The 24,011-nt window shown below is 35.2% G+C and overlaps 1 protein-coding gene across 1 annotated transcript; it reads left to right on the forward strand.

Moving 5' to 3' along the window:
* The first annotated feature begins 19,990 nt into the window (after positions 1-19,990).
* Positions 19,991-20,461, forward strand: LOC121244759 (egg cell-secreted protein 1.1). Its single transcript, XM_041142965.1, has one exon. The coding sequence runs from the start codon at positions 19,991-19,993 to the stop codon at positions 20,459-20,461; it is 471 nt and encodes a 156-aa protein (XP_040998899.1).
* Positions 20,462-24,011: the final 3,550 nt, after the last annotated feature.

Raw genomic sequence — 24,011 nt, forward strand, 5'->3', positions numbered from 1 at the left:
TACTAGCAACATAATTGATACAACTACTTTTATGTTGGGCACGACATTTAGAATTCTTAGTCCGTTGGTAGCTTGAAGCAAGGGAAGACCATCATCTAAGAGAAAGTGCACCTTGCTAAAAAGAGTATTAAGAAATCTAGTACGAAAAGGCGATTGCACCATAATGAAACTGAGGTTCCTTTTTATTACTGTTGTATACTAAATTTACGATTCACTTGGTTTGAATATTTTTTTATTTGTTATTTCATTAATTATACCTGTTTTCCTTCATTAATGTAGGCCTTCGTGGTTTTTATAACTCTTTGTTGATGCAATATCATAATCGTAATCATGAAATTTGGATTACAATAACAATACATTCACTGTGAAATTAATACGAGTGCTATTAATTAGATTTGGATTACCCAGTACTACATGAAGACACAAGATTACTTGAAATTACATCAATTTCATAAATTACATATTGTCTTAGAATTTTCCAAAAAACATGCCTAAACAAAGTACCCATGACATTGAACTTACTAAAACTACAATGACTCTCTCAACCTTTTTCTTACACCTCTCAATCGCTATTTCTAGTCGATGTCGAGTTGTCTGGACATCCATTGCTAGTTGTATATTTTGAATTTCGATTTTTAAACGGTTGATTCTCTTCTCGCCATATGGTGGTATTTCCGGGTTATACCAACAAAAATATCCGCAAGAATGTCCAGCCTGTAAAATCAACCAACACATTAGTAAACAAGGATTATCATTCACTTCTTAGCAAACAAGATTGAAATAACATACCTCAAAATTTTGGCAATTGAAAAATTGACACCCGTCATTATCCTCTGTATGCGCAGTTTGTCTACATGCTATAATACCACAAAAGCATATTGGGTATTCATTTTGCCAAGAGTTCTTTGAACGTGATATATTGCTAGTGCTACTACGTACTTCATACATTGTAGAATATCTAGTCTCGTGTAGGAAGAGGTATTGTTCTATAAGGCCCCTTCAAAAGTAGTAGAGGCATCAACTATAAGATAGGTAGAATATGTTTTCTGTGCTAAAAATTCAAACCAGCCAATAGGTTCGGTGATGGTTGCTATAATGATGCCCAACATATATATGCATACAATGATTTGTTGAATGATGTTGATTTGGTTGTAAATCAGAGGCATGCATGCACTATTATGTTCATTTTCTCTGATCCATAGATCTTTTCGTTGAAGATAGCCCAATAAACCTCTATTTTCTATCAAATGTCCAATTGATGATCATACCCATCAGGAAGATCATCCAGAGTACATTTAATTTAGCAAAAATTTGGGCAATAACAGAAACCTGCAAGCCATTTATGTTGAGGAAAAATGCAGTCCAACTTAGTTGAAAATAGTGACCATGACAATTGAACATCATCAGTCCAAAACTTCTGATTCATTACAATTAAGAAGATAATATATATCAATGTTTGTGGGCAGACAGACAACGTGTAAACTATCTAATGCTGTGAAACATCCAAAGACGATACCAAGAGACCATGACAATTGACAGTCTGACATTGACTCTTGCAGATCGAGTTGGGACCATGCACTAGCTTTTAGATTAAAGAGTTAACAAAATCGGAGGTGCATGAAAATTGTAATGTCTTTGCATTTGTAACTCCCCTCAGTTCGAGTTTAAAGTAGAAGAGAGAGATGAAGTATGTTGATCTAGTACTGCATTTAATGTATCGAGAGAAAATAAGATTAGTACTTAAGTGTTAGAGGTGCTAAGATGATCAAGATCCTTTTAAATTCTTATCCAAATTTAAAAACCTCAATATGAGAGCTAGAGATTAATATATAATGAAATATGCTTATGACATCTATTGAATATTTAGTGATGCATGCCTTAAAAATTAGCAGGGACAACATTTCATTTTCACAAACATTTCAGTTTTCACAAGCATTTTCACAAACATTTCAATTGCAATCCATGTTTTCACAAATGTATCCATCATTCCATTTCCCTTCCCTTCCTTAGTACAATACATTGACTCATAGCAAGGATCATAACAACAACAACATTTGTACCATAGCTCAGAAGACCAAAAAAATTCTAGACAAACAAAAAAAAACGTTTGTAGAGATCGGCCTCCCTAGTGCAGGGGAAACTGAGGGGAAAAAAAAAATTTACCTTGGAGATTCTATCGAAGATGGAGGAGAGGGGACCACAAACTTGGGAGGCTCGAACTCGTGGGGCTGCAAACAGCGAAATGGTGGGTCTGGGGAGGGTGAACTCGATGGGGCTGGGGAGGGAAAAAAAATGCTGTCCACGGTAGGTGATGAGGTCGGAGATGGAGGGGAGGGGAGACGAGCTCGCGGGTCAATGGACGAAGTCGATGGGCGATGTGGGGGGCGAAGTCGATGGGCGATGCTGGAGAGAAGGAGAGTAAGTTCGTTTGCTTCCTCAACTCATCTCAACTCATTATTACAACTTTTTCAAATTTCAATACAAAATATAATAAACAATTCAAAATTTTCAAATCCCAAAATAATAATAATATTAAAAAATAATATTCTAATAATATTTTATCATCTCAACTCAACTCAACTCAGTTCAACATCCAAATGCAGCCTAAGGTTCGCAGCGCAGGGGATGTGGGGATGTGGCTCACTGCTCAGTTGCAACGTGTTTAAAAATAAATAAAATTAAAGTAGTCAAACGTGTAGGGCCACGTCGAGCGGGATGTCAAAACGGGACATTAGAACGGGCCAGTAGCATTTCCCATTTTATTATTTGGTCATGAAGTGATATATATATATATATATATATATATTATATCCAAAACAACGAAAAGAAGGAAAAGCCGAGCCGAAGCTGACTGAAGAAGATGAGAAGGAAGGGAATGAAAGAAGCAGATTAAATTGCATAATAATTAAATTATGCAAGCACAAATAAACAGGCGGTTAAACCGGCCATATGCATGTATGAATATGTAAAATTAATTGTAAAAACATATAAGCTTTATTAAAATTAAGGAGCTTAAAGTAATTACAGGTACAAGGTAGTGCAGATTTGCACTTACAGAAATCAGGGTATATAAGGAGACTCAAGAACAGGAAAGAGAGGGTCAGGTTTCTCTTGAGTGAGTTCTGGTTTGAGTTCTTTTGAAGAGAATCTGGCAATTTCAGGTTTTAAAACAATATCTTGAAAATTCTTTTCAAGTAAATCAAGATCATTTTCTTCAGAAGAGTGATCGATAGAAGACTCATCTGTAGTTTCAACAAGAACTTCTTCTTCTATTTCTTTGTTAGACAAAATACTAGTAGAAGGCTGTTCCTTTTCAGATCATTAAGCATTTGATTAATCTTATCTAAAGTCTTTGCCTGTGGATTTTTAAAATCAATTTTGGCTCGACTTTCAGGTAAGATAATCAAAAGTTTTTCAATTATTTTCTTTGGTTGATCTGTAGTCAAAACCAAAGGAATAGGATCAGGTTTTTCAACCTTTTCTTCAATCCGATCTAGCTGTTGTCCGATCGTATGAAAAGCAAGATTCACAAAATTATTTTGAGAAATAACCTTTTTTGTTTCTTTGAGAATCTTGTCATTCTCAGGATCTCTGGAAACAGTTTCCGAGATTTTGAAAGGTGAAACAGATATCTCAACCCCTTTGTGGGTGATGAGAACAGTCTCCAAAGGCTGATGGCTAGACTGGACTACCATTTTGCCTTCTTCCTTGACAAAATCAGTTCTAACAACATTCAAAGTATTGTTAGAAACACAACAATTGGAATCAGAGCCAAAACCGATATCGCCAGGGGTAGTAGAGCCGCTCCTGGCAAGGGTCCCTTGGTTTGGTAGGTGTGTGGGGCCGCTGCAAGGGACCCCCGAGGGGAGGGTCGAGTATGCGGGCCGGGATAGTCCCACATCGGCTTGTAGTGATCCTGCTAGTGTCTTTATATTGAGAGAGACACCCTCTCTTGCACAAGCGCTTTTGTAGGATGAGTTCTACCTCAATTGGTAGCAGAGCAAAACAGCAGAAAGAAGGAAAAGTCGAGCCGAAGCTGACTGAAGAATATGAGAATGAAGGGAATGGAAGAAGCAGATTAAATTGCACAATAATTAAATTATGCAAGCACAAATAAACAGGCGGTTAAACCAGCCATATGCATGCATGAATATGCAAAATTAATTGTAAAAACATATAAGCTTTATTAAAATTAACAAGCTTAAAATAATTACAGGTACAAGGTAGTGCAGATTTGCACTTACAGAAATCATGGTATATAAGGAGACTCAAGAACAGGGAAGAGAGGGTCAGGTTTCTCTCGAGTGAGTTCTGGTTTGAGTTCTGCCTCAGCTCAGAATAAGGTTATCATTTTATAGCATAAGGAGTTCCTGTTTACAATTATTAAATAAAATAGTAAATCAACTCGTGAGTGAACAGTGTGAATTGTTTAGGCACGGGGCTCAGAGTATCATTATTGTGTCTTTCCAGCTGTCTTTGCGGGCTGCTGCTTTGGGCACAAGATGAAAAAATAGCATTCGGTCGTCTCTGTGTCTTCCAGCTGTCTCTGGAGGCGGCTGCTTTAGGCACAAAGTAACAAATATCTCAAAGATGACTATGGTTGGTCTTCTTTGAACTCAAGTAGTAGTCAATCATCTTCCAACTTTGAAATGCCTTCAGAATCATGACCAAATATATTACTGTATGAAGCCTCTGAGGATGCTTCTGAATTCTCATTGTTTTCAGAATTATCGCTCGTAGACTTAGACAGTTGTTGCTCTAACAATTTTATTAAATCTTTTTTGTCAAGTCTGTTGAGGATATTATCTTTAGCAGACTTAGAAGATTTATTTGAGGATGAGCTGGTGGCTTTTTCTCTTGATGAAGCAGTTGGTGAATTAGGGGCCCGAATTATTAGGGGATATTCGAGAACTGGTGAACCAGATTTGATTGCTGGGAATTCCTTCTTATCTTGCAAATCAGGAGCGACTTGAGAAAAATCTCTAATCATCTGGATGATCACTTTTTCAGTATATCCAAACCTATCCCACCATTTTGTGAAATAAGCTCGGTCAATTATATCAGCATTTTTCTCATAAGTCCATTTAAAGATCCACGGTAATTTGTAGTTCTTGCAAAAATGGAGCTCATAAGGAAACATCTGTGAATGCCGGTTCAGTTTTGTACCAGCAACCTGTTGATAAAATGTAAAAGCTCTGGCGAGCTGCTCAGGAAGATTCTGTGAATTTAATCCGAATTGGTCTCACCATTGGAGAAACCAGTAAGAGAAAGTTCCTTTGAATCTTGTATCAAAATTGATGAACCTTGAATGGCTCGTATCAGGTACTTGAAAGAACATGAAACGTCTCCGGGCAATTATATAATCAAAATAATTATAACTCAGTGCAGAGTCTGAGAGTCTTTTGGGGGTCCATGGGTTTGTTCTCCATTCGGCTTCTGTCACGACTCGGAGGATATAAGCACTGTGATAGATTAATTTGGTGGAATCATTCTTATCATAAATGAGTTTTATGACAAGAGAGTTGGTGAGAATTAAAATACTGGAATAATACTGGAGATTTTTTGAGGAATCTTTAGGTATCCAGTGAAAATTAGTGGGGAAATAGGAAGATGCTATTTTGAACGGATCTGTTAAATTAGAACGGTTAGTTCTATATGAAACAGATGAGTAATAAATGGTTTCTTCAAATATTCAGATTTTCCTTTTGGGAGGTAAAACTGAGGTGTAATTAAAGTAGGACCTTTTGATGCAATTGCTTTCGCATATGGGTCAAAAGGCGTAGAAACCGTAGACGCGAAGGTCGCCAGTTGCACAATTTTATCTAGAGGTGTGAACCTATTGGCAATATCCAGTACTATTGAGGAGACACTTGGCACAATGGAAGATCCAGACTCATTCTTGATGAGTTTTATACTGGGTATTGGAGGTGGGGGGTCGCTCTCTGTTTCTCTTTTCCTTTCTTCTTGCTTACGCTCACCGTTGGGTGTGTGCAAGAACTCTCTGGTAAGAAAATCAGGGATAGAATAATCAGTACCTTTGATATGTTCAACATCAAAATAAAAAACACTTAAAATACCTTGCCATCATGCAAAAATATGTTTTGATGCAATGTTTTCACATCTTGTTCTAAAACAAATTTGGCACTCATGCAATCAATATGAAGTAAAACTTCTTGTTTAACAAATCAGATTGAAATTAAGAAATACATAGTACTATAGATAAAATCTCTTGTTTAATAGTACTATATTTCTCTTGTGTAAGATTTCAGGTTCCAGAATAGAAACGAACAATTTGTTCAGAAGAACCTGGTGAAACAGATTGTTTCAGAATGCCATCATAACCAATGTTTGAGGCATCTGTTTCAACAATTTTAAATGAATCAGAAGTGGGGATAACAAGGCACGGAAGAGTCTTGACATGTGCTTTGATTTTCCTCACTATTTTAGTATGGATTTCTGTCTAAGTGGGAGGATTAGAAAGAAGTAGTTCGAACAAAGGACGACATTGTTTCCTCATATCCTTGTAGAAATCAGCAACATAATTAAGAGATTCTAAGAATCTCTGTAATTATTTTTTGTCAAGAATGACATCAGGGAATTTGTCGGCAAAATCAATGGCTCTTTGGATAGGCTTGATTTTCCCTTCAGAAATATCATAATCAAGGAATCTGATCTTGGTTTGAAACAGTTTGATCTTTTTCGCAGAAACGACAAGACCATTGGTTCTAATGATGTCTAGAAACGAATTTAAATGTTTCCAGTGTTCAGCAATAGATTTAGAAAAAACAAGGACATCATCTATATAGATGATGGTAAAAGCAGAGAACGAGTTGAAGACGTCGTTCATGATATGTTGGAACTCACTAGGGGCATTTTTGAGACCGAATGACATCACATTCCATTCGAAATGACCGAAGGGGATTACAAAAGCTGTCTTGTACTGATCTGACTCAGCTATCTGGATTTGCCAAAAACCAGATTTGAGGTCAAATTTGGAAAAGACTACAGCATCACTCAACCTATGAATTAAGTCATTTTTGTTGGGAATAGGGTACCTAATCCACTGCAAGACTTTGTTCAATGGTTTGTAATTAATGACTAGACGAATGGTGCCTCTTTTTAGTTCAGCATTTTTTCAGACATAAAAGACTGGACAAGACTCCGGGGACTTGCTATCCCTAATTATGCCTTTTTTCATAAGATTTGCAATTTTCTTTTTACAGAATTCTAAAGTTTGACTATTTATCTGAATTGGTCTGACTTTAGTGGAGATAGTACTTTCATCAAAATTTTTGATATAAGGAAGAGAAACGATGTGTTTCTTCCTATGCCAAAAAGTAATTGATAAATCAAAACAAACATAAAAAACAAGACGCTTATTAAAATTATCAATTTTTGAAAGTAAAATTGGCGAAGATAATTGTTCAGAAATCTTTTTGTACCTTATTTCCTATTGGAGGAAATTCAGATGCTTTTGTTTTGCAAAAAGTAAAGATTTCAAACCTTTATCTTGATCGATCTCTTGACGAGATGCAAATTTAAATTTGACCTTTTGACCAAAAGGGTCGGTAGTAATACCATCTTTTTCAGTCAAAAAATGATATAAAGCAGAAATAAATGGAATGCCTAAAATCACTTTGTTCGACATGTTTTTGACTAAAACAGAAGGGATTTTAAAGTAAACATTGTTTTGACAAATATGAACGTTGTTAATCTCATATGTGATTTTCATCTGGGATCCATTTGCAGAAAATAATCTCTCAGATGATTTTTCAAAATATTTACTAGGAATGAGTCCTTCCTAAATACAATTCAGGTCTGATCCGGAATCAATCATAGCAACAACAGAAAATTAAAAATCATGGGCGACTACAATGGTAATCCTGAAAACCATTTTGGAGGAATGGTATGATGGATCAAACAAATCTGGTTATCAGCGGCTAACTCATGTTGGCTTGAATCAGAATCGTTTGTTTGCTCATTGTCGAAATAGTTCTTCTTTATCATTATTATCAATATTCAACTGATTAAGCTTCTTTTTTAATTTTTTATCTTTTTTGGCTTTCTGGGAGCATTTATCAGCGAAATGTCTTGGATTGCCATATATAAAATATTTTTCTTGAGAAAAATCATTAGATTTCTTTTTCTTAGAAAATGGCTTAAAAATTATTTTTTATAAGTTTTCTTATAAAATTCATCACGGGGTTTTCTCCTGATACCGTCAAGAGGTTTAGAAAACTTGTACTTCCTTTTAGAGGGAGCTATAACAGGAAGTCTAAATTGTTCACAAAATGTTCCCATTTCGTATTTGACTTTCTTACTATTTCTCATCTGCTCTTGGAGCATTCTTTGATCATTACACATACTAATACCAAGTTTCTTGATTACTGCACAAATATCACCATAAGTGTATGCGTCGTAATATGAGACACGGCAATAGTAAGTTCATCCTTCACTTTGTAAGCGAACAAGCGAGGTAAATCATCAATAGATTTATCCTTCCAGTAAGGCTTCTGACTATCATCCCGAAGTATCACTTTGGAAATAAAAACATCTTGGTACTATCTATAATCAGACATCTGATGACATCTAAGATTATTCAACTGGTCGCTGATGCGGCTAGTTATGTCAGATGGTGTGCCAATAAAATAATGCTTTAAAATTGTATAAATCAAAGTATTAACTCCATCAGATTGGGCAGATCTAATGGATTCATAAAAAATAGGTAACCCTTCATCATTACACTTGACAGCGTTCTGAATGGTTTCCTTAGCATCTCTGGTTACGTGTTTATCCCACCAGTTTCTTAAAATACTGAAAAATCCTTGTGTTAAAATCTTAACAATATCAGGTTGTCTGATATTATTGTTCACATAAGCATTTGCTACAAGAGACATTTTACTCATGGTATTCATGATCTCTTGTTCAGAGAAACCATCAATATTCCATTCGTAAACCTTGTCAGCAGAGTAAGAAGATTGGTTTTGAAAAACTTTTTCTTCAAACTGTAAATCAGGAGTAGGACTGGAATACTAGTTCTTCGTCAGACTCATTGATTTGGGTCCTTTTGAAGAGAATCTGGCAATTTCAAGTTTTAAAACAGTATCTTGAGAATTCTTTTCAAGTAAATCAAGATGCTTTTCTTCAGAAGAGTGATCGCTAGAAGACTCATTTGTAGTTTCAACAAGAACTTCTTCTTCTATTTCTTTGTTAGACAAAGCACTAGTAGAGGCTGTTCTCTTTTCAGATCATTAAGCATTTGATCAAACTTATCTAAAGTCTTTGCCTGTGGATTTTTAAAATCAATTTTGGCTCGACTTTCAGGTAAGATAATCAAAAGTTTTTCAATTATTTTCTTTGGTTGATCTGTAGTCAAAACCAAAGGAAGAGGATCAGGTTTTTCAACCTTTTTTTCAATCCGATCTAGCTGTTGTCCGATCGTATGAAGAACAAGATTCACAAAGTTATTTTGAGAAATAACATTTTTTGTTTCTTTGAGAATCTTGTCATTCTCAGGATCTCTGGAAACAGTTTCCGAGATTTTGAAATGTGAAGCAGATATCTCAACTCCTTTGTGGGTGATGAGAACAGTCTCCAAAGGCGGATGGCTAGACTGGACTACCATTTTGCCTTCTTCCTTGACAAAATCAGTTTTAACAACATTGAAAGTATTGTTAGAAACATAAATATTTTCAACAAAATCGAAAAAAAGAATATGCTTTTACTGCTTATTCATTTCTTCTTTCCATTTTGGTTTAACACGTTGTTTTTCTTTTTCAGAATACTTTGCATGATAGGTTTTTCGCCTAGCACTGTTTTTTGAAAGTTTGTATTCTTCAAGAAGATAAACAAGATCAAATGCAAATAGTTTATTCAACACAGTTAAACTGTGATGAACTTGTGGCACAATAAGAGCTACCATATCTGAAGCTGTAGGTGATAAAGATGAGTCGTCTTCTTTATCGGCTTCATTATGAATAGGCTGGTCTTTAGAGGAACCAGTATCCTGTGCAGAGTAAAAAGCAGAAGTAACTTGAGAGGACGTAGAAAGTCCTTTCAGTTTTAAAACAGGATTAACAGGTTGGGCTGTTTTAACAGAATCTTCCATAAATTGTTTGAGATTTTAGTCTCTTCTTACTGGAATTTCTGACCATGCAAAAGAAGAACTAGATCAAGCATAAAAATTTCTTCTTAGCTCTGGAGATCTAGTCTGATCAAAACTAATTTTAATCGTTCCATCCAAATACTGTTGAATGTTACTTGGGTGACTGTCAACAGGGTTTCGAGGAATAAGATGAGCCTCTTCTTCCAAAATCCATTCTTTGGGAAGAATAATATCTTTCCAAAAAATCATTTTTGGAGTTGAAACATCCGCATCTGGGGTTGAACTCTGGATTAGAAGAGTTTTTCCTTGGATGGGTTTTGCAATTGCTTTTGGATTTAAACTCGTTTTTAAAAAAAGATAATAAATCCTGTAAATCAAAGTAAGGGGTTTGCTACCCTTAAGCATATCATATCCAGAAGTTAAAATGTTTAAAGTTAAACATTTTGAAATATGTTCATCATCAATAGTAAGAGTTAAATCTGGATAACAATTAAAATGGACTAGTCCATCCGTTAAAGCGGATTGGATCATTATGAGAATACTTGTTTCAAAATTATTGAATCTGGCATCCCTTAAACAAAATAATACGGACACATTGATACCTCTCATTGTTAAAGGTTTGGCAGCAATTTGGACAGATCCAATATGAATATATCTAAAACCTTGCTGCAAGAATTTTGTCATCTGTTCTTTTGGGAAGAGATAACATTTTTCTTGAGTTTTGAAAATAGCATAAGTTTGTTCAACAGTACGCACGTAAAATTGTGTGTGTAAGGATCTTTCAATCCAATTGGTTCGATAGATCGTGCTAACATCAAGTTTTGAAATCTTCCATGATCCCGGCACAGGCGACTCAGTTGCTTCAAAAGTACAGTCTTTCTCATTAACTATGTCAGGTGGCATAGCCAACTTGGAACTAATTGCTGAATTGGATCTATTTATCCAACTCATTTTGTTCTAGGACAACACCGACCGTCGCATCTCAGGGGTCTGCGAACTTACCACTCTCGGCCCTCGGGTTTGAACCTATAGCTGCCCTATACTCGCCTCCATGGCTTCAAAACTGGACTTACGCCTCCGGATTCCTGACCTACTTGTTGAAAGATGATCCTGAACCAACCAAAGTAGAAACTCCGGGTGGGGAGAAATCTACTTGTCATTCTGGTATCTAATTGTTGTGAATTGTTTATTCTTTGTTGAACTTATTTTGTTTTCTGACAACCCCCACCCGGAGTTTCTACTTTGGTTGGTTCAGGATCATCTTTCGATAAGTAGGTCAGGAACCCGGAGGTGTAAGTCCCGTTTTGAAGCCAGGGAGGCGAGTATAGGGCAGCTATAGGTTCAAACCCGAGGGCCGAGAGTGGTAAGTTCGCAGACCCCTGAGATGCGACGGTCGGTGTTGTCCTAGAACAAAATGAGTTGGATAAATAGATTCAATTCAACAATTAGTTCCAGGTCGGCTATGCCACCTGACATAGTTAATGAGGAAGACTGTGCTTTTGAAGCAACTGAGTCGCCTGTGCCGGGATCATGGAAGATTCCAAAACTTGACGTTAGCACGATCTATCGAACTAATTGGTTTGAAAGATCCTTACACACACAATTTTGCGTGCGTACTGTTGAACAAACTTATGCTATTTTCAAAACTCAAGAAGAATGTTATCTCTTCCCAAAAGAACAGATGACAAAATTCTTACAGCAAGGTTTTAGATATATTCATATTGGATCTGTCCAAATTGCTGCCAAACCTTTAATAAGGAGAGGTATCAATGCCTCCGTATTATTTTGTTTAAGGGATGCCAGATTCAATAATTTTGAAATAAGTATTCTCGGAATGATCCAATCCTCTTTAGCGGATGGACCAGTCCATTTTAATTGTTATCCAGATTTAATTCTTGCTATTGATGATGAACATATTTCAAAATGTTTAACTTTAAACATTTTAACTTCTGGATATGATATGCTTAAGGGTAGCAAACCCCTTAGTTTGATTTACAGGATTTATTATCGTCTTTTAAAAACGAGTTTAAATCCAAAAGCAATTGCAAAACCCATCCAGGGAAAAACTCTTCTGATCCAGAGTTCAACTCCAGATGCGGATGTTTCAACTCCAAAAATGATTTTTTGGAAATATATTATTCTTCCCAAAGAATGGATTTTGGAAGAAGAGGCTCCTCTTATTCCTCGAAACCTTGTTGACAGTTACCCAAGTAACATTCAACAGTATTTGGATGGAACTATTAAAATTAGTTTTTATCAGACTAGATCTCCAGGGCTAAGAAGAAATTCTTATGCTGGATCTAGTTCTTCTTTTGTAGGGTCAGAAATTCCAGTAAGAAGAGACCAAAATCTCAAACAATTTCTGGAAGATTCTGTTAAAACAGCCCAACCTGTTAATCCTGTTTTAAAACTGAAGGACTTTCTACGTCCTCTCAAGTTACTTCTGCTTTTTACTCTGCACAGGATACTGGTTCCTCTAAAGACCAGCCTATTCATAATGAAGCCGATAAAGAAGATGACTCATCTTTATCACCTACAACTTCATATATGGTAGCTCCTATTGCACCACAAGTTCATCACAATTTAACTGTGTTGAATAAACGATTTGCGTTTGATCTTATTTATCTTTTTGAAGAATACAAACTTTCAAAAAACAGTGCTAGGCGAAAAACCTATCATGCAAAGTATTATGAAAAAAAGAAACAACGTGTTAAACGAAAATGGAAAGAAGAAATGAATAAGCAGCAAAAACATTCTTTTCTTCGATTTTGTTGAAAATATTTATGTTTCTAACAATATTTTGAATGTTGTTAAAACTGATTTTGTCAAGGAAGAAGGCAAAATGGTAGTCCAGTCTAGCTATCCGCCTTTTGAGATTGTTCTCATCACCCACAAAGGGGTTGAGATATCTGCTTTACCTTTCAAAATATCGGAAACTGTTTCCAGAGATCCTGAGAAGGACAAGATTATCAAAGAAACAAAAAAGGTTATTTCTCAAAATAACTTTGTGAATCTTGCTCTTCATACGATCGGACAACAGCTAGATCGGATTGAGGAAAAGGTTGAAAAACCTGATCCTATTCCTTTGGTTTTGACTACAGATCAACCAAAGAAAATAATTGAAAAACCTTTGATTATCTTACCTGAAGTCGAGCCAAAATTGATTTTAAAAATCCACAGGCAAAAACTTTAGATAAGATTGATCAAATGCTTAATGATCTGAAAAGAGAACAACCTTCTACTAGTACTTTGTCTAACAAAGAAATAGAAGAAGAAGTTCTTGTTGAAACTACAGATGAGTCTTCTAACGATCACTCTTCTGAAGAAAATGATATTGATTTACTTGAAAAGAATTTTCAAAATATTGTTTTAAAACCTGAAATTGCCATATTCTCTTCAAAAGGACCCAAACCAATGAGTCTGACGAAGAACTGGTATTCCAGGCCTACTCCTCCTGATTTACAGTTTGAAGAAAAAGTTTTTCAAAGCCAATCTTCTTACTCTGCTGATAAGGTTTACGAATAGAATATTGATGGTTTCTCTAAACAAGAGATAATGAATACCATGAGTAAAATGTCCCTTGTAGCAAATGCTTATGTGAACAACAATATCAGACAACCTGATATTGTTAAGATTTTAACACAAAGATTTTTCAGTGTTTTAAAAAACTGGTGGGATAAACACCTAACCAGAAATGCTAAGGAAACTATTCAGAACGCTGTCAAGTGTAATGATGAAGGGTTACCTATTTTTTATGAATCCATTGGATCTGTCCAATCTGATGGAGTTAATACTTTGATTTATTCAATTTTAAAGCATTTTATTAGCACATCATCTGACATAACTAGCCGCATCAGCGACCAGTTGAATAATCTTAGATGTCATCAGATGTCTGATTATAGATGGTACCAAGATGTTTTTATTTCCAAAGTGATGCCTCGAGATGATAATCAAAAGCCTTACTGGAAGGATAAATTTATTGATGGTTTACCTCGGTTATTCGCTTACAAAGTGAAGGATGAACTTATTATTGCTGGGTCTCTTAATTACGACGCATACACTTTTGGTGATATTTGTGCAGTAATCAAGGAACTTGGTATTAGTATTTGTAATGATCAAAGGATGCTCCGAGAGCAGATGAGAAATAGTAAGAAAGCCAAATATGAAATGGGAACATTTTGTGAACAATTTAGACTTCCTGCTACAGCTCCCTCTAAAAGGAAGTACAAGTTTTCTAAACTTCATGGCAGTATCAGGGGAAAATCCTGTGATAAATTTTACAAGAAAACTTATAAAAAAACCATTTTCTAAGAAAAAGAAATCTAAGGATTTTTCTCAAGAAAAATGTTCTGTTTGTGGCAATCCAGGACATTTCGCTGATAAATGCCCCAGAAAGTCAAAAAAGATAAAAAATTAAAAAAGAAGTTTAATCAGTTGAATATTGATAACAATAATAAAGAAGAACTATTTCGACTCCTAGAAATGGTTTCGTCTTCATCATTTGATATCCTCGAGTTCAGTTCTAGTGATTCAGAATATCACTCAGAAACTGAATCTCTAGATTCTACTGGTCCTAAGCTAGGTTGCAATTGGAATGACACTTATTGCCAGACAAAGGGTAAGACAATCCATGTATTGTCTAAATCTGAAGAACAAGAAAACCTATTGCTAATCTTGATTTCTCAAATAACAAATATTGAGCTTAAGGAATAATATCTTCTTAAGTTAAGAAAGACTATGGCTCGTCAAGAACCAGAGTCTTCTAAGCAAATGATTAGTTTTCAAGAAACCTTGGAAAGATTTCAAAAGAAAAAACTCACGAAAATTTCTACAAATGATTTACAACACGAAATAAATCTTGTTAAAAAGAAATCGTTGAACTTAGATCCGAGGTTAACAACCTTAAATCTGAAAATGAGATTTTAAAACAAGAATTTTTTGTGTTTAAAATCGATAAACAACTTGATCAGGATATTCCTTTGACAATGAGCAAACAAACGATTCTGGTTCAAGCCAACATGAGTTAGCCGCTGATAACCAGATTTGTTTGATCCATCATACCATTCCTCCAAAATGGTTTTCAAGGGTTACCATTGTAGTCGCCCATGATTTTCAATTTTCTGTTGTTACTATGATTGATTCCGGATCAGACCTGAATTGTATTCAGGAAGGACACATTTCTAGTAAATATTTTGAAAAATCATCTGAGAGATTATTTTCTGCAAATGGATCCCAGATGAAAATCACATATGAGCTTAACAACGCTCATGTTTGTCAAAACAATGTTTGCTTTAAAATCCCTTCTGTTTTAGTCAAAAACATGTCTGACAAAGTGATTTTAGGCATTCCATTTATTTCTGCTTTATATCATTTTTTGACTGAAAAAGATGGTATTCCTACCGACCCTTTTGGTCAAAAGGTCAAATTTAAATTTGCATCTCGTCAAAAGATCGATCAAGATAAAGGTTTGAAATCTTTGCTTTTTGCAAAACAAAAGCATCTGAATTTCATCCAACAGGAAATAAGATATAAAAAGATTTCTGAACAATTATCTTCGCCAATTTTACTTTAAAAAATTGATAATTTTAACAAGCGTCTTGTTTTTTTATGTTTGTTCTGATTTACCAAATACATTTTGGCATAGGAAGAAACACATCATTTTTCTTCCTTATATCAAAAATTTTGATGAAAGCACTATCCCCATTAAATCCAGACCAATTCAGATGAATAGTCAGACTTTAGAATTCTGTAAAAAGGAAATTGCAGATCTTATAAAAAAAATACATAATTAGGGATAGCAAGTCCCCTTGGTCTTGTCTAGCCTTTTATGTCCGAAAAAATGCTGAACTAGAAAGAGGCACCACTCGTCTAGTCATTAATTATAAACCTTTGAACAAAGTCTTGCAGTGGATTAGGTACCCTATTCCCAACAAAAATGACTTAATTCATAGGTTGAGTGATGCTGTAGTCTTTTCGAAATTTGACCTCAAATCTGGTTTTTGACAAATCCAGATAGCCGAGTCAGACCGGTACAAGACAGCTTTTGTAGCCCCCTTCGGTCATTTCGAATGGAATGTGATGCCATTCGGTCTCAAAAATGCCCCTAGTGAGTTCCAACATATCATGAACGACGTCTTCAACTCGTTCTCTGCTTTTACCATCGTCTATATAGATGATGTCCTTGTTTTTTCTAAATCTATTGATGAACACTAGAAACATTTAAAGTCGTTTCTAGATATCATTAGAACCAATAGTCTTGTCATTTTTGTGAAAAAGATCAAACTGTTTCAAACCAAAATCAGATTCCTTAGTTATGATATTTCTGAAGGGAAAATCAGGTCTATCCAAAAAGCCATTGATTTTGCCGACAAATTCCCTGATGTCATTCTTGACAAAAAACAATTACAGATTTTCTTAGGATCTCTTAATTATGTTGCTGATTTCTACAAGGATATGAGGAAACAATGTTGTTCTTTGTTCAAACGACTTCTTTCTAATCCTCCCCATTGGATAGAAATCCATACTAAAATAGTGAGGAAAATCAAAGCACATGTCAAGACTCTTTCGTGCCTTGGTATCCCCACTTTTGATTCATTTAAAATTGTTGAAACAGATGCCTCAAACATTGGTTATGGTGGCATTCTGAAACAATCTGTTTCACCAGGTTCTTCTGAACAAATTTATTCGTTTCCATTCTGGAACCTGAAATCCTGCACAAGAGAAATATAGTACTATTAAACAAGATATTTTATCTAATGTATTTCTAAATTTCAATCTGATTTGTTAAATAAGAAGCTTTTACTTCGTATTGATTGCATGAGTGCCAAATTTGTTTTAGAACAAGATGTTGAAAACATTGCATCAAAACACATTTTTGCACGATGGCAATGTATTTTAAGTGTTTTTTATTTTGATATTGAATATATCAAAGGCACTGATAATTCTATCCCTGATTTTCTTACCAGAGAGTTCTTGCAGACACTCAACTATGAGCGTAAGCAAGAAGAAAGGAAAAGAGAAACAGAGAGCGAACCCCCCACCTCCAATACCCAGTATAAAACTCATCAAGAATGAATCTGGTCCATTGTGCCCAGTGTCTCCTCAACAGCACTGGATATTGCCAATAGGTTCACATCTCTTGGTAAAATTGTGCAACCGGCGAGCTTCGCGTCTACGGTTTCTACGCCTTTTGACCCATATACGAAAGCAATTGCATCAAAAGGTCCTACTTTGATTACTCCTCAGTTTTTCCTCCCAAAAGGAAAATCTGAATATTTGAAGAAGCAATTTATTACTCATTTGTTTCATATAGAACTTAACCGTTCTAATTTAACAGATCCGTTCAAAATAGCCTCTTCCAATTTCCCCCTAATTTCCACTGGATACCTGAAGATTCCTCAAAAAATCTCCAGTATTATTCCAGTATTTTAATTCTCACTAACTCTCTTGTCATGAAACCCATTTATGATAAGATTGATTCTACCAAATTAATCTATCACATTGCTTATATCCTCCGAGTCATGACAAAAGCCGAATGGGGAACAAACCCATGGACCCCCAAAAGACTCTCAAACTCTGCATTGAGTTATAATTATTTTGATTACATAACTGCCTGGAGACGTTTCATGTTCTTTCAGGTACCTGATATGAGCCATTCATGGTTCATCAATTTTAATACAAGATTCAAAGGAACTTTCCCTTACTGGTTTCTCCAATGGTGGGACCAATTCGGATTAATTCCACAGAATCTTCCTGAGCAGCTCGCCAGAGCTTTTACATTTTATCAACAGGTTGCTGGTACAAAACTGAACTGGCATTCACAGATGTTTCCTTATGAGCTCCATTTTTGCAAGAACTACAAATTACCGTGGATCTTTAAATGGACTTATGAGAAAAATGCTGATATAATTGACCGAGCTTATTTCACAAAATGGTGGGATAGGTTTGGATATACTGAAAAAGTGATCAACCAGATGATTAAAGATTTCCCTCAAGTCGCTCCTGATTTGCAAGATAAGAAGGAATTATCAGCAATCAAATTTGGTTCACCAGTTCCGGAATATCCCCTAATAATTCGGGCCCCTAATTCACCAACTGCTTCATCAAGAGGAAAAACCACCAGCTCATCCTCAAAGAAATCTTCTAAGTCTGCTAAAGATAATATCCTCAACAGACTTGGCAGAAAAGATTTAATAAAATTGTTGGAGCAACAACTATCTAAGTCTACGAGCGATAATTCTGAAAACAATGAGAATTCAGAAGCATCATCAGAGGCTTCTTACAGTAATATATTTGGTACATGATTCTGAAAGCATTCCAAAGTTGGAAGATGATTGACTACTACTTGAGTTTAAAGAAGACCAACCATAGTCATCTTTGAGATATTTGTCACTTTGTGCCTAAAGCAGCAGCCTCCAGAGACAGCTGGAAGACACAGAGACGATCGAATGCTATTTTGTCATCTTGTGCCCAAAGCAGCCGCCCACAAAGACAGCTGAAAAGACACAATGATGATACTCTGAGCCCCGTGCCTAAACAGTTCCCATTGTTCACTCACGGGTTGATTTACTGTTTTACTTTAATAATTGTAAAGAGGAACTCCTTATGCTATAAAAGGAGAACCTTATTCTGAGCTGAGGCAGAACTCAAACCAGAACTCACTCGAGAGAAACCTGACCCTCTCTTCCCTGTTCTTGAGTCTCCTTATATACCCTGATTTCTGTAAGTGCAAATCTGCACTACCTTGTACCTATAATTACTTTAAGCTTGTTAATTTTAATAAAGCTTATATATTTTTACAATTAATTTTGCATATTCATACATGCGTATGGCTAGTTTAACCGCCTGTTTATTTGTGCTTGCATAATTTAATTTTTGTGTAATTTAATCTGCTTCTTGCATTCCCTTTTTTCTCATTTTCTTCAGTCAGTTTCGGCTCGATTTTTCCTTCTTTCCGCTGTTTTGTATATATATATATATATATATGTCTCTAAATTTACAAAGTTCACAGATTTTAGGTTTAAAAAAATGTAATTGGAGCTCTAATTAATCAAATTCCGGCAACACAAAAAACATGACATCATATCTATATATATAATATATAGTCGCATTATTATATATATATATATATATGTATGTATGTATATAGCTTGACCAAAATTCTCGACCAAAAACCAGGGATTCATCGATCCCACATTATAATCAGACCGTTCAAATACCAATCGTCTGAATCTATAATTAATACTCCAAATGATGGGTATGTGGCTTTATACGTACGCTATCTACGTTACACTTTTCAGCTTCCCACATAATTCTAAATTGAATATATTAATTAAGAAATCATATTTACAATCTTAGAATATGCAAGTCACATACAATCATTTGAAATAAAGTAAAATCTATTATTAAAGAAATAATTTTTTTTATGTAAATCATAATTTACCAATCTTTTTCAAAAGAAGTGTGTGAGCTTAGAGGGGAGTTAACCATTAAAATAAAAATTCATCTGAGCCGCCCCAGATTTATTCAATTTTTGTTAAGAGTGTGTAGGCCGATTTGCACATGATCCAGTAATACGTACTATTATGTCTATAGAACTACTCATACCAATTGGAGTACTGCATGCCTAGCACTATATATATATATCATTAATTTACGTTTTGTGATGGAATATTTAACATGTACATAACCGCTACGATCGAAATTAATTGCTCATTTTATCGACTTCCATCGATTAACCGGACATTAATCTTTCTCAGCCTCTTCACCTCCCCATGCACGTAGCGTTGGCGTTCTAATTCGCATTATATAATGAACTAGAGCTTCTCCAAGCTCTCTTCACCACACAATATTCTAGCTGCTCTCTTCTGTCTCCTCGTCATGAAAATGGCTTATACTTCTTTCATTCTCTTCTTTTTAACCGTTTCTCTAGCTTTGAGCATGGCATCAATGGCCGTCATGTCCCGACCATTGGGCACCAGTACTACTAGTACTACCCCAAGCCTCAGGGCTCGATTAAAACTGGATGATGGTGATCATGATCAATCTCCAGTTAACTGCTGGGACTCTTTGCTTGAGATCTCTACATGCAGCGCGGAGCTTATAAATTTCTTCTTTAATCTTGGGGATCAGGAGAGTACTTATAATTTACGCCCCAGCTGTTGCCAAGCCATCCGAGTCATTGGATCACAGCAATGCTGGCCTGAGATGTTTGGTTTCCTCGGATTTACCACGGAAGAGGGTGATATTCTCCAGGGCTACTGCGATGCGCTTGCCCACATGATCAATCCCACAACACCATCGCCGCCATCGGTTTCACCTAACAAAATTATGCAGACAGAAAACTTGGTTCCTTAATTTGTTAGAAGTAGTATTTGGTCTTTGTGATTCAAAATAATAAAAGGGTCTTTGATCTGTGTGTTTTATTTGTAGGGGTTTGGTCTTTGGTTCATCATCATGTTTAGTTTGCTTGTTTTTGTTTTGGGTTTGGGAATCAAGTCTTAAGGTGCCATGCATGCATTCAGTTATGCTAATTTCTTTTCTGCGTTACTTAATATGAATTAATTATGAGTTTTGTTACTTCCACTTAAGTACTATGTTTCAATGATATTCTAATTAAAGCAGGCCTTTTTAATTAGTTGTGAGTTTTGTTTTGATCATTACAATTTTTTCAACTGATCAAAATAAAAGAAAGAAACTTAATTATCATGAATTATTACAATATACGTACGTTAATTTGAACATTGGCATCCTAATATTGCACGTACACTGCAAGCGAACATATACGTATAAAATAGAGCACCTATATATAATTTGACAAGGCCAGGACAGTATTAGTCTCATTACCCACCGAGAAGACATTCAGAGACTCGATCGGTCGATCTCTCCGGATATTATTTTCATTTTCTGGGGATCATATTTTAACACAATATCAAACAGATCATAGATGCTAGCTAATAACTAGGGATCACACTTAAAAGAGATGGCGAGGCTTCTTTCCATGAGCCTGATCTTCCTCTTCTTTCTTCTCATGATGCTCATGGAAAACAAAACTGCGGCCTGCTCCTACTGCAGCTGCTGCTGACAAAAGAAGAATTCTGCCATGGTATCCTTTGGAGATCCAAGATACAGAAGGGTGAAAGGGTTTCGAGAGAACAGAGAGAATTTGGGATGAAAATATCCTTGATCTGTATATTCTGTACTACCAACTAAAATACAGGTGTAGGAGTATTTACATGTACATCTGAAAACAGGGGTACTTCACAATACAAGGATACAAATGTAAATGTATAAGAGAAGTGCTACAGACACAAAAAGATTATATAATAAATTGCATATTTCTAAGATCAGCTGCTGCAGTAATCTCCTCTTCTACCTTGTGCCTGTGCGCGTACTTTGGATCTTTCTTAATTTGCCTCATGCTTCTCAGGCTATAATATGATGTACCTTCAGAAAATTCCAAAACAAGCTATCTCATTAATTTCATTCATATATAGCATGCGCAAGTAAAAGCTGGGTTGAGAATCACAGCTTCAATGCATGACTCGAAGAACCCATCTCCATTGTGCATTAATGGTGATTTTTGATAGAATCAAATGGACTAATTCTATTATTATTTTGAGAAGTAATGCTATATACCACACTCTCATTACCAATAAATAGTAAAGAAGTATGTAATAAATGATCATTTAATAGTGATAAATATATCACATCATATTTAATAAGATAAAAGTAAAATGGTAATATAGTGTATAGAATTTTTTTATTTTGAGGAGATTAGAAGTGTCTTCCTCATATGTTAATATTTTTGGCCCATCTAGTTACGAGCCCAAGACAGATATAAGAAATATATATATATATATATATATATATGCTAGTCCACAATAAATATAACATATAAATCATCACATGCATGACAGCACACACGAGTTTCAAAAGAGGCCAAAAACAACTATATAAGACATTAATAAATAGAAGCAAGCTAAGATATATATGTAAGAGATAGCAAGTCTTTCAATAGTAAATGAGCTTTGGAACCCATAAATTAATTAATTAACAATCGCGTACAGAATTATATGAATGATCAAAATACGTTAATTACATCGGAAACTAAAAGATCAGAAGTGTAAACGATAAAAGAAACTGAATATTTAACGTACAGATCAAATTAAGAATGCACATTTCTTGTATATATTAATGCTAATTAATGAGCTTTTAATTACTAATTCAAATGACAATTCCTTTATTATCCTCCGTGGAATATTATCGTAGTACGTAGTTTCTTGACTCGCTTTGTGTCCAATTAAAACTAATTAGTTTTTATTGATGATAAAAAAAAGTTGGGCCAAACGTTACTTCAAGTAGATAACCATGCATGCATGCATGCAATTACCATATTATATCTGCCAAATAATGTGCAAATTAACCACCTAAAGTGGATCGGTCCACTTTACTGTAGCAACTTTTGACTATCCTAGCTACGGACACTTAGGCCTGTTTAGAACTTGAATTGAACTGAGATCAACTCTGTTTAGTTTAATTTTAAACTGAATTTAATATCTAAATACTCAACTCTCAAATCACTAAATTCATCTCAACTCAAAATCTCTTTACACGTAAGACTCACAACTTTTTTCAACTCAATATGATGACCCCTTCACACGCAGAATGACACAACCTTTTTCAACTTCCCATGAATATATCTAAACTCACCTTAACATTCAAACATATCTAAACGTCTTATCTTAGGTAGGCCCCACAAAACTCACTCCACTATCTCAACCCATTACTATTTATGTAGAACTCAACTCATCTAAACTCAATTCAACATCCAAACAGGATATACCTTTCATCATCATGTGGTTAATTTCTTTTTTTTTTTTTTTTTTTTTTAAATTAGAGTGATTGGGATATTAAACTTGATTTCCGGAGAAAGAGATATGTGGAAGCTGATAGATAGCATCAAGGTTCAAGGTCGTCGATAGTGTCGTATGTCTCATTGTCACTATAGAAACACTCATTTCTCCCCATAGAAAGCCTAATTGGGAGAGTGTGAGTAACTCCTTATAAAGCTCAGAATGAGTTTATTCTTAAGCCATGTGAGACTTTTCAATACGTCCCCTCACGTGTGGGCTAGTATTTCTGGTACCATCATCATGGGTAGATTACATGAGCCTATCATCAATCATAGATTAACCTGCTTTGATATCATATAGAAACAATCATTTCTCCCCATAAAAGGCTTAAGAGGAGGAGTGAAGTAACTCCTTATAAAACCCATGATGAGTTTGTTCCTAAGCCGTGTGGGACTTCTCAATACACCTCCTCACGTGTGGGCCGATATTTTCGATACCATCATCGTGAGTAGGTCGCAAGAGCGCTCCATTATCAGTTATAAGTTAACCTGCTTTGATACTATATAGAAACACTCATTTATCTCTATAAAAGGCCTAACAGGAGGATTGCTGTAATTATTTATAAAGTCCATGATAAGTTTATTCCTAAGTCGTGTGAGAGTACTTCTCACGAGTAGTCACTATTCAGTAGTTAACTACAAGGCCTGAACTGTGACAATTAAAATGAGAATTTTTGAAAAAAAAAACTTATAAGAAATTAGATTTGCCTGCCCTTTACCAATTTCTAGGACATCTTCAATATTATTTCATGATCAGTCAGTTCCGGGACCGTTACCCTTTTTTTACACCGCAGATCATAGAAATATATAATAAGAACCGATCATGCATCAATCTTCATTTCCATTGCATGATGAGTCTACCATTAACATGTTCTTCTGAGAGCTGTCAATTGAGCAACCCTAAGCATGATGTATATTCTAAACCCAACCTCAGCCAAAAAAAAAAAACAAAGAAAAAAGAAAAAAGAAAAAAAGAAAAAGAAGATCATCATG

This window comes from Juglans microcarpa x Juglans regia, chromosome 8S (genome assembly GCF_004785595.1).
Source record: "Juglans microcarpa x Juglans regia isolate MS1-56 chromosome 8S, Jm3101_v1.0, whole genome shotgun sequence".
Taxonomy (NCBI): domain Eukaryota; kingdom Viridiplantae; phylum Streptophyta; class Magnoliopsida; order Fagales; family Juglandaceae; genus Juglans; species Juglans microcarpa x Juglans regia.